Here is a 12,532-nt window from a genome sequence, read left to right on the forward strand (position 1 = left end):
ACCCACAAGTGAGTGTGGGGTTGTACGTGCACAAATCTTTGTGCATCAGTGAGTGTGAGCTAGTGAGTGAGTTGGTGTAAGTCAAATGACACTTTTGTTAGCACTGCTACTCTTGAGCTCTTTTCAGCAGCCTCAGTTTTTAAAGGAACCTGCTCCTACTCAGGATTTGTGATGGGCTTAAAAAAAAGCAGGAGATAAACAATGTGTCTTAAATTCCTTTATCGGGTTCCAGGATGTGCAGTTCAGGGGCCTGATCCAAAGCCTATTAAAGTCAAGGGAAAGACTCTCATTGACTTCAATGAGTTTTGGATCAGGCCCTGCCTGATATGCTGCTGTTGTAACAAAGTTCACTACTGGCTTCCCTTAACAATTTACAAAAATGTCTCTCTCCCCTTAATTTATAAGCTTCCTTTCATTAAACAGAAAGGAACAGCTCGTCTTCTGCAGGAGCCTGCAGCAAAACTGCCCATGGATTTAACGGTATAAAGATCAGAGCTTTCTACAGCTGGAAGGAAGAACTAACGCATAAGTCTACTCTCCAGGAAGACAGACTCTTGCTCCTTAAATGAGTCCCCTGATACAGGCCCAGTGCTTTCTCCTGCACAGCTGCATTCTGCAAATTCATCTTCAACACACAGAAAGGAAATCAACTGGTTTCCAACATATGGTAGGATGCATGAATGCCTGGACAGTACATATCTCCTTTCAACCCAGTGCACCTCTAACGGTGCAACAGGAAAGCATCAGAGGTTACCCACAAAGAAGTGAAACTTTATCAGACTAGTTTCAGAGTGGTAGCCGTGTTAGTCTGTATCAGTAAAAACAATAAGGAGCCCTTAGTCTCTAAGGTGCCACAAGGACCCCTCATTGTTTTTGTTCTATCAGACTATTTTTCTGTCCCTTTATCTAAGGTACAAGGCAGATGAAAAACAGAATTATTAGGTTTTCAGGACACTGCTCATTCCAATCTGCATGCAAATATGACAGACACCATGTGACCCCATAAGTAATGGCAAAAGCAAATGGCCACTTTGTAACCAAATGGTTTGCTGCATAGCAGTTACATTGGGCTAATTGCAGGCTCCCATTGAACACACACACATGTACACATTTTTGCACATGTGATCACAGTCAAATACACAGGGAAGGGCAGCGAGCGACCTGCGACCAACATCCCCACCTTCTGTTGCTCAATTCCAGTCTGAAGAACTATTCAGGGAACAATTTTCATCTTGACTCATCCTTAGTAAAGTTCCATGCAGCAAGCTAGTCAAGTGTGCTGCATCTTTGCAGATCATCCTGGTCTAAACACCCATAGAACTTATACTCTGTTTTCGGCATTCATTCCAGAGGGCCATTTGTATGCGTCATGATGACTCAGTGCTGGCCAGCACCCCTCCACCCCCACCAGCTGAAGCGGACTCAGAAAAAACCTTATCTTCACACTGCTGTTGTGCCCCCACATAATTCAGCTTTTTCTCCCCACAGTTTTAACTCCGCTGAACTCTCTTCCGGTTTCATGTTTAAAAATGAGATTTATCTCAGAAAAAAATGGATCATGTTAGGCTCCAACACATGGCTTTGCACAGAACATCCCAAGACAACTTACCACTCTCTTCAACTCCTCTTCAGTGAAGTCCAGGAACTGCTTAGCTATTTTGTAATCAGTCTCAATTGCAGAATGAAAAATGAGCGGGTCATCAGAGTTCAGGGAATAATTGGCTTTATCATTCATAAACCTGGGAAAACAGAATTTAAAGTGGGACAAATATTAGAGTTCGCACAGTTTGTGTTTTTCCAAGTGTAAAATATACTAAAAACCCCACAGCTTTCCACCAAGTTTGGCTATTTGTATCCAGCTAAATAAACAAATTCCTATCAAAGCTGTAGTTTGCATTGCAAAACTTCACATTGCTATTCCCACCCTACTTTTTAAATGCAACAACAAATCATTTGTTGGACGGATGTTCAAAGTGTCTGACCCCACTACCCACTCCAGAGCCAGACAGCAATGCACTGCAATCCAGGGCTTAGCCCCTTGTCAGCTCAAAGCAGGGGCCTGAGGAGGGCAGAAAGCTCTCTCTAAGGATAAAAATCTATCAGCATATTTGTTACAGTGCCTCTGAACTGGTCCCTTAGCTGATGCACAATACTCTGACAAGTGGTTAGAACTTGCTTCTCATGTGAAGTAATAAAGCAGCTATACATAAGTGAAGTCTGAGTTAGTTACTTGAAAATAATACATTTAAACGTCTTACTGAATTACTGGGTGTTTCCCAAAATCTGGATCACATGCTCCAGTGAGGATACTGGACCAAGGACAGGCCTATATGTGTACGGAAAAAAAAGGCAAAGTCAGTCTCTTCCATAATACTGCTGCACACAGATTCCAAAGCTCTCCAGGAAGGGGCTGGGCCTGAAAAGCACCATTTACAGTTACAGCTCTGTGAAAACAATAATGACCATTAAATCTCAGCCTCCGCAACAAGCATTTACCCCCATGCCTGCTGGATATAAACATTTTTGAGCTCTTTTATTTTCCGGCTATGTGTTTCTGCCCGAGCACAGAAACCCCCATCATTCCCATCCCACCTCTCCCTCCCACCCCACCCCAGCCATTCTTCTAGAACAGCCCGCATCAGAGGGAGCAGTGACCTATGACTGCCATATATAAAGAAAAGCCTGGCTAGGAGAGTGACCACAGCCATCTGCTCAGGACGCTTTTACAGCAGACCCTCGGAGTTACAGACACCTCAGGAATGGAGATTACCTGTAACTCTGAAATGTCCATCACTCTGAACAAGTCCTTAGGGACTTCAACCACTGGTGGGGTTGGAGCTGCAGCCCCAGGGAAGGGGGTTTTAAGGCTCTGTGTGTGGGGGGAGGGAGGGGGGGTTTGAAGGGTCAGGGCTTCTGACCCTTGGGAGCACCAGGGCTCAGAACTTTAGATTTGGGGAGAACGCTGGGGCTCCAGTTCCCTGGCTCTGCTCCTGGTTTCAGCCTTGCAGGGGGTGCCTGGGCTCAGGGCTTCAGCCCTGCAGCTCTGTTCCTGGCTTCTGCCCTGCAGGGGGTGCCAGGGCTCCCCATGGCTCTGTTCCCCATTTCAGCAGGGCGGCGGGGACTGGGGCTCTAGCTCCAGGGGGAGTGCTGGGGCTGAAGCCAGGAAAGGAGCCATGGGGCTGAAGCCCTGAGCCCTGGTGCTCCCAAGAGTCAGAAGCCCTGATACCCACCCCCTGCTTGGAGCCCTGACCCCCCCTCACCCTGTGGCTGCAGCCCTAACCATCCGCCCCCGGGCTGAAGCCCCGAGTCCTAGGGCTAAAGTGAGTCAGTAAAGTATTTGCTTTTTGTGCATGCGTGTCTCTGCTGCTGCCTGATTACTTCCAGTTCCAAAGGGTTGGAAGTGAGCCCGTAACTCTGCTGTTTGTATCTTTAAGGTTCTACTGTACTAGTTAGTATACACTAAGGGCCCAGACTGGGTTTTGTTCTTTTGCACATCTGAGGAAGACATGCTCCCAAAGCTGGGACCTTTTAGAACCACCAGGTTCTTCAACATCTCACCTGCCACCACTCTCCCGCCTGTGACTCCTGTGAGCCTAACACCATGGCCACTCATCCTCTGCCTGGGAAGGGGTAAAGGCATCGTTCTACTCAAAGAGCCGGTGCTGTTCCAAGCATCCGCTGAAGATGGACTAGATAATACAGGCTCCCTTTCCCCAAGGCTGAGCATGACGTGACCTCTGGCACTCAGCACAGAGAAGGATCCAGACTTGTATCCCCTTGGTGACATTGCATTTCTGCTCAACAGCCCAGTTAGCAACATGCTGGAGCCTTGTATGTCTGGTTTCCACGAAGCACCTCAGCTAAATTCAAACTGTGGTGTGGCGAGCGGATTTCACTCTAAACGCTGTTAGCACTTGGACTCCAGGTGGCAGCAATTTCACCCCTATAGCAAAGGGTTCATTTACGTCCATGTTCATTGTTCAAAGTGCTGACTTGTCATGCAACCCAAGAGCTGATCTCTCACTCTCAGACGGAACAAGACGATCGTTACACAACTGCCACCCCTGCAGAATTAGTCATTACCTCAAAATGCATCTTCCTACCCAACAGCTCCCTATAAAGGGCTGGGTCTTCCAGGACATGGTAGCCATGGCCAATCCGCTCGGTCTTCAGGACATTGATTGCCTGTAGAGAATAGAAAACATGTAAAGTCTCTCTTAGCTCTGTGCAAGGGCCTGACTCCTGCTCCCCAGAGGATCAGGCAAGCTCACAGGAGCTCCTGAGCCCTCCAAGCCCCAAACCAGGACTCCAATCCACTCCTGCATGCAGGACATGGGGGTCCAGTTCCTAGGAGAGCCTGCTCCTTCCAAGTGCTATTTGAGGCTCAGTCTCTGGCTCCCTCTTTGTATGATGCACAGACTCTGCTCCCTTAGAGCAATGGGGGGATTTGGCTCCAAGGGGCTACTGAGTGATGGGCCAGGATTTGGCCCTAGCTACCTTTGTCCCCTGCATTACAATACAGAGTATTTTGCAGCTCTGCTGTAACTTATTCCACTGCCCTGTGCTGGGGTTTCTTACCTCCTTGATGACAGACGGTGCCCCAACCTCCCCAGCGTGGACAGTGCGATGAATGCCACATCTTTCAGCTTCCTGGAAAAGCCCACATGAAGCAAAGAGTGAAAACACTGCTGTGGGTTTGGGGAGGCACAGAGGCGGGGCAGGTGGGGGAAGGGATGTGAACAAACTATCAGGACAGCAACCCCACCACCGACTACTCTCTGCTTTCAAGACAGAGCGAATGCTTTCAACAGACCACTAGGCTGAGAGCTCCAACCCCAGGAGTAACGACTGTGGAGCAACACAATCAAAATAAGAAGAAAATCAATTACCGATCTCAGACAGCGTAGGAGCTTGGTAGGTGAGTGTCCGGGAAGGCCAGCCAGCACTAGGGAATGAAAGCAAATTCATTCCCTACTGCTGGCTATGTGTAGCTATGAATGATGTTCTCAAATAACATTTTTTTTAAAACAGATCATTGACTCTGAGAAGGCAATGATGTAGGAATTAAGGCTGGGCTAGCAGGCCAGCTGCCAGTTATTCATAGCCCACATGCAGCGAGTTCGGTGAGTCTCAGTCCAGTCCCTGATGTCCACATCACACAAACACCCCAACAACTACCGTACAACTGTCTCTCTTGCTGGCAGTCTCAGCAGACAGGCCAAGGACTAACTGAGCCATGGAGATGGTCCTCCCCGCGAGGCACGCTGGCTGAGGTGACATGGCGGGGGGGAGTTCCCACTGCTGTGACCTGTGCCTTACCTGTTCAGGGCCTGCTGTCTAGGGGGGCTCTTAGCCTGGCACCTTTCATCAGTGACAAAACAGGATTCTATGGATCTGGGAAATCCCAAACCCCAATGTCCTGGGCATGTGAATGGGCACCGAGCAGATGTTATAGGGATCTTACCAGAGGCAGCATGCACGTGCACACACCCCCTTCAGGAGGTTGCTGTTTGGTATTAGTGAATTTTTCAGGTGCTTTGTGAATTTTCCACTTAGTTTGCAGCCACTGCATATCCAGGCTCTGCTCTGAACTACTGGGTAAGACACAGCTCCGCTTGGCATGTTAATACGAAAAGCCCTAGATGAGTCTACTTGAAACTAAATCGAGACTCCCTGTGTCTGCAGTGATAGCTTTATTTTAACACACACTTGTCACATGTCCTGCATAGAACAGGGACTCAGACAGTTACCCTGAAGGCTGACCATTCAGTCAGGGCTAAGCTTACCAGTCTTTCCCTTCACACTGGCCTTTCATTTGTGTCAGAAACTGCTAATTTGGGGAGTTCCGAGGATGAACAGATTAATCCAACCCTCCCTCCTCCCCCCAATATCTATGGAATGATCCAGAGGGCTTTGGATTGGGCTTTGAACTATCAGAGTGCAACGCTTCTCCTACTGATCCCGAAGACTGATTAAGTAAGAGTTAATGAGAGTTTTGCCATTGACTTCAATGAAGCATGACAAGGCCTTCAGGTTAGGGCTCCGAGCAACGAGCTTGACAGAACCCAGAGTCAACAATTTAAAAGACAGAAGATTCCAAGCTCTGGCAAAACTCCTGCTGAAGTCTATGGGAGCTTTGACTGTGTCAGAACTGCAGCAGGTGGCTCTGAAGCCAGAGGTCTTAAAGATAAACAAAGATTTGATTTAAACACTATTTTGTTTCCAACGTGTGTTAAATGCACAGGCCAGCTCTTGGGGCACTCACACCCAGAGCGAGTCTCTCTGCCTGCCCAATTCCCATTATTTTGCCAGCTTGCTTTACCAAGGTCACGTGCATGAGGCAAATTAACTTGATCTGCAGCTTGCAGGAGGATTTTTCAGAGAAAACAACTATGTTTATCTCCTCTAACGTCTGTGATCAAAGAGTGGCACGGTCTGGGGGTCAGGGGTGGCATACTGCACAGAGACAATAGCAGAGACAACTGGTTCTGCTGCTTTCCAAGATTCTACCTCCAACCCCACATGGCACCTTCCATTCCATCAGTTCCACTTACTAGCTCTTAATGAAAGAGCAGATGTGTCTGCTCGCTTTTATTGTTCATTTATGTATCCCTCTTTGGTGCACTATACAGATTAGAAAACAGCGAGATGGGCAGGAATTTCTGTGGGTGTGGGGGTGTGCACTGGGGAAGCCAGAAATCTCTCCCACACCTCCATTCTCAGGGTATGTCTACACCACAATCACAGGCACGACTGGAGCTCGGGCAGACATACGGGAGTAGATTTAATCTAGCTAGCTCAGGTTCCAGAGCAGTGAAGCTGCAGCAGTGCATGCTTCAGTGTGGGGTAGCTGCCCAAGAATTACACAGGGTTACAGACAGGTCTGCACAGAAGCATGTGCTCTCACACCTTCACTGCTCCTCGATCTGAGATAGCTGGATTAAAGCTTAGCTCAGGTATGTCTACATGAACTGCAATCACACCCCTTGATTGCTATATAGACGTCCCCTCCAAACAGCCTCCTCTGACTCTAAATAACCCAGAACTTCCCAACCAAGGAGACTGTCCATTCCTCTCTGCATGCTTCTTTGGTTTATAACATCACTTACCTAGGACTTTAGCATGAGCTAATTATCTAGAGTCACAGCTTCAAGATCTTTACATGGCTTCCCATGATCTCCCCACAACCTACTGCAGGCAAGTCACAAACAGAACTCTCCCAACTATCCCCAACTGTAGTGAGAGTCATTGACTTCTCCCAGCCAGAGTTTAAATGGCAACACAACTGAAAACTGGGAACGCCAGTGCAAAGGCAGACATCGGATCCCTTCATCATAAGCCTCTCATTTCATAAGTCATATTATCCATGTTACTGTTGACGCGTGAAGCTCCAGTGTGTGAGGGCAATTTAGAAAGAGAGCATTCTACTTTCATGCCAGCTGAGAAAGCCTGACAAATTGGAGCTTTTGTTCCTTCTGTGTTTCTCTGAGTCTGAATGAGATGCTGGCTTTCAGACAAGAACAATTCAAATCCTTTGGGATGAGAAATTTGGACTTTGAGACCTCACACATAGGCAAGCTAGATATTAATTGACTTTCCATCTTGTTTTATTTGCCTTTAAACTACCTGGATATAACGTGATAAGCAACTAATTGATTCGTCTTGTATAATGCAAGTATAACAGTTGCACAAGATGAAGGTACAGCTGCTTGATTAGTGCTCATGACAAGGAACTTCAGCATGTTAGAAAGGATAAGAAACTGCTATGCAAGTAATATCTTATCAATAAGTGCTTAATGGAAAGATGATAGCAAGTGAGAAACTGCATGGATTTCAAAAATGGCCCTGGGCATTTATGCAAGGAGACACCGATAATGAAAGTACAGAAGTTCAGGGCCATGCAAAACAAAGTATATTTCTTCCATACTCTTCCCCTCACCCTCAAGTTTTTGCTTGCACATTAGGACATTTGTAATGATTCCCATGACAACCACAGATGGCAGTCGGACTGTTAACTACAACAGTAAACCCCTGAGATATCCCTGATTCTACCTCAACCAATCACCTGACAACCAGCACGATTTTTAAATCCAGTGTCCTCTCAGGCTGGGTTCCTGAGCACCCTCAGCTCCCACTGACCTATGCCAATCACGTAACTTCTTAAAATACAAACACCCCTAGAGTCCTGAAATCCTTATATACAGATGGGAGATATTTGCATGGGGCTTCCTTTTTAAGCTACAGTAAAGTAACACTGTCTAGTTAAAAAGAATAAATTTCAGGAAAGAAATCTTCTCCAATACCATCATCTTAGTTTATTACAATGGAAAAAAAATTTGAACATATGTTTACACTGTTTATCTGATTGATTTAGTTTTTGCATTTTACTCAGCTGGAGACAGTGAAGAGGGACTAGCCAGTTTCATGTCTGGTATGGAGTTCTGATCCTGTAAAACATAAGCAGGCAGCCCTATGCAGATTCACTGGAGCGCCCAGGCAGATCTGAATGCAGGATCATTTTACCATCCATTTCACTTTGTGGCTCTGTGCACTAGCTCAGTGCTGCAGAACCAAGGCTGTGAACGCAGCTGGGACACATTTAAATAAAAACATCTCTTTATACTTAAATTATGGATATGCTCTATTAGTAATTTAAAAACCAAATTAAAAGTAATATTTCTACTATGCCAATAAAACACTTCTAGTAATTTTAAGACATGTATAAGTCTTACACGCCACTTTGGATCTGAACTACTTGCCAGATCCCCTTTGTACTGTGCGGTTTCTGCACTAACCAGAAAGAAATTGATACAAGATTTTTCGAGAAGCTCATTGAACAAACCTCATAAGCCTTCCTATGCTCTGGGAAGGTCTCAGACACCAACTCATCCCCAGCAAGGTCTATGGCAACCACCGTATTGTTCCGGTATTTCTTACACAGCTCCACCACCTCCAGTGACCAGCCTGGAACGAAGAGCAGCAGGATTTAAGAAAAACATCCCTGAGCTCTTGTCTGAACAGATGTGGTTGTTCATATGAATACAAAAATTTAGTTCATTTGCCTTCTGGGATTTTCCCCTGAGTTTGAAGCCCTATAAAAGCAACAAAACCCTAGAACCAGATTTACAGACCAGAGTCACAGCCCCACTAACAAGTGAGCTCACTGCCTGTAAAGTTGGTAGGCATGACAGGTTTTAGCCCTGGTTATTAGGCCTTCCAAGGGGGAGCCCTTCATCATTACCATTACAGCCCTTGACAAGAGCAAAACTCCATGAGTCAGCCCCAGTAGATTGTATTACATTGTGACTTTGCACTTTAGAATGTATGTGCCTGACTACATGGTAAGGGAAGAACTCCCAGCTCCAAGCCCCTGCTTTCTCATTATCACAGTACCCATAGAATGCTTCGCTTCGCAGGGCAATGCTTTGTGCAGAGCTGAAAGCAGAAGGGGCTTTTCTAGTAACAGGAATCAAGAGGGGGCCACAGCTGGGCTGGGGGAAGAGGGGGTTCGGGCTGGAGGGTGGGGGCATGGCTGGGCTCTGGATGGTGGGAGGGATTGTAGGTGTCTGGTACTCTTGATTGGGCTCTGGGGGCGGGGGGAAGGGAGCAGAGAAACAGGAACTGGGTGTCATAGGGTTTTCTTTAACTCTCTAATCCTGGGGGAATTTTTGTGTTTGTATTGTTACAGACATACTTGCTGACAGGTATTTTGAAATAAGTTACCAAAATAATTGAAACTGGTGTGATTATGTAGTGTTATTTTGACAAATAAAATTTGCAGAATTTTAAAATATTGTGCACAGAATTTAATTTTTTAGTGCAGAATGCCCCCAGGAGTATAAAATGCAGATAGGCACCTAGTGGGATTTTCAAAAATGTTCAGGCACCTTTCGAAATCCCACTAGGCGCCAGGCTGCATTTTCAGGCACCTACATACATTTAAAATTTTGGCCTTTAGTGAACGTGGCTTAGTGTATTTCACCTGTTTTTTGGACCTGGTCCTGCATAGAGTATGGAAACAACAGGTTATTTAGTTAGCCCTCATCATGACCAGACAATGGAAGTGCAGTCATTATATAATTGTTCTGCTTGCCCATGGAATGTTTCCAATTTGAGCATCTACTCTGCAGCTTTACCTGAATTACTGGCAGGTACCTTTGTTACTGCTTTTAACTGCTGATCATTTTTGTTCTACACTGTGCTTTGGGATGCTGGGAACAGCACTAGAGGATAAACATTTCCAACGCCACCCTCCAACGGAGTCCAGAAATTAGTTTTATTCTCAACTAGGAGTTCAAGTTTCCCCATCTTTATCATGGAAGGGAATAATACTGAACGAGGTTCTCGTATGGATTGAAGCAGTGTATTTCAAGGGTTTGGTTTGTTTAATACCAGAATTAGAAGAAGACACATTATACATGGTCTTTCAATTCATAACTAATAGTCTCTTCACAAGAAACCTGTCCTGCCCTGAATCCCAGTTATAAAGAGCAATCTCTGAACCAGACCACTTCTCCTCGAACCCCAGCTGGAGCTGTCCTGTGTCAGTCTACCCAGATCTTGGTTATTATTTTAAAGCTAGCTGCAGGAAATGGAAATGAACGACACACACTCCACTTAACCTCTATTTTGCACCTCTAAGAGATGCTGCTATTCATCTGATACGCCAGAGCATGTACCCTACCCCATAAAGCGGCTTAGACTAATCTGAGCACAACTCTAAGCTGGTTAGAAACTGCTTTCTGCAGAAATAGGGAAAACTGAGCTAGTACCTTTCAATCTTGAGACTGGGGAGATGTCAGATTTACCCCCCCCAGAGAGAAAAGACCTGGAAATCACTGAGTGGGTATGAAGAGTGTCTTCTCCTCCCTCCGTCTCTCTCTTCCACCAGCACCTACATGGGAAATAGCCATCACTTTCCCACGGCACTGAGACAACATTCAAACCAGAACTGAGCAACTGATGCTTCCCTAACATTTCCCCAAAGGCTCGCAATTCAAGGCATTTCACACACCCCTCAAAGGGTCAGGAAAGGAGGGAGCAGAGCAGCAGGTGAACTGTAATACATTACTTGGCATATGGCGCATGCAGCATAGAATAGACCTGGCTTTGATGTTGAAATGCCTTTCTCCATCCTGTAATCCCTGATTAACAAGGTGAACCACTTCATCCGGAGTGAGGTCGCCCCTGTGGGAAGAAAACTTAGAAGTTAGCTAGCAAACTCGTGAGGTTCGACACCCCAGCAATCCCAGAGGAAGAGAAACTGCTTCCCTAATGTAACATCACTGAGCTGGCTGTATTATTGCTGTATTCTGTAAAATACAGGAGAATCCAAACACTGCCCAACCAATGTGACCACACTGGCATAATGCCAGAAAGCTAAGGGCCACATTTATATCTAAAAAAAGGAGTACACTGCACCCCCTCAGAGCAAAAGGAAGCACGGTCTGCCAGGAACTGTAGTTTCAGGGCCAGATTTACAAAGGTATTTAGGTCCTTAGTAGCATTTACAAAAGTATCTAAGCAGGTTAGGCCTCTGACTCCCTTAGGTGCATCTGTGAATCTCCCTTTGCATCTATATGCAGCACTAGCCTCCTTTGTAACTGAGGTCCTCAGTGACCCACATCTGTTTGGAGGGTGAGGGAGGTGGCACGGCAGGGTTGCGTGGGATGCATGTTGGTCTGAGAGATGCACTTTCAAAAACCCCGTGCTAGAGCACCGTATTTCTTTGAGTAAATGAACCAGTTTGCCAGCTGGGGAAGAGGAACTTTTTTTTCCCCTTTTCTTTTTTTTGGCCAGAAAGTCTGATTAAGATGCAGAGCTTTGCACTATCCTGGCAGCAGTGAGTGGTGTGACACAAAAAGCAGCAGAAGCCTCAAACCATGTTTTGTGAGAAATCCCAGAAGTCTCCTTGCAAAGCTCAGTGCTGGTTTACTTAGTGACACGCTGTTCTAAAGAGCACAGATGACATAGAAAGACAGACTGAGAGCTACAAGGGCTGCTCCCAAAGGCTCAGCCCACTAACTTTGCTGGCAGAAAATGTTACATTTTGGATGGGGGGTTGGGGTGGGGATGTGTATCTGAACTCTGGTGACTTCTGTAAGGGGGAGCAGCTTAAGCCAAAAATCTAATAGCTATTTCCCCACACAAAGACAAGACAATGCCCCTGGGGCAAGCTGTCCTCAGGAGAGGGCAGCAGATGGAGCGGTTACCAAAAGAACAACATTTTTAGGGGGGGGGGAGCGGGGGAAGGAAAAGCGTATACATGACTATTACTGCATTCCAGATAGAAATAAAAGGTGTGCTGCCCCCCTCTGGTCCTATATAAACAGGGATTGGATTATACATTAACTAACTGAGGTCCGTGCTAGGCGTCTCCTTGTCTGAGCTGAAAACAACAATGGGACCTCACTGATTTGTACGGATGGGGAGATTCACTGCAAATTTCAGTGAACTCAGTAAGAAAAGGAGTACTTGTGGCACCTTAGAGACTAACCCATTTATTTGAGCATAAGCTTTCGTGAGCTACAGC

The 12,532-nt window shown here is 46.2% G+C and overlaps 1 protein-coding gene across 1 annotated transcript in view; it reads right to left on the reverse strand.

The window, feature by feature from the left end:
• Positions 1-12,532, reverse strand: part of LOC144273562 (adenosine deaminase-like) — a 39,152-nt gene that overhangs the window by 3,149 nt on the left and 23,471 nt on the right. The window contains exons 5-10 of the mRNA XM_077832203.1: positions 11,072-11,187; positions 8,843-8,964; positions 4,579-4,650; positions 4,084-4,185; positions 2,259-2,326; positions 1,610-1,739 (exon numbers count right to left, since the gene is read on the reverse strand). Coding sequence (XP_077688329.1) covers positions 1,610-1,739; positions 2,259-2,326; positions 4,084-4,185; positions 4,579-4,650; positions 8,843-8,964; positions 11,072-11,187 — 610 coding nt within the window. The remainder of the gene's footprint in view (positions 1-1,609; positions 1,740-2,258; positions 2,327-4,083; positions 4,186-4,578; positions 4,651-8,842; positions 8,965-11,071; positions 11,188-12,532) is intronic.

This window comes from Eretmochelys imbricata, chromosome 13 (genome assembly GCF_965152235.1).
Source record: "Eretmochelys imbricata isolate rEreImb1 chromosome 13, rEreImb1.hap1, whole genome shotgun sequence".
NCBI lineage: Eukaryota > Metazoa > Chordata > Testudines > Cheloniidae > Eretmochelys > Eretmochelys imbricata.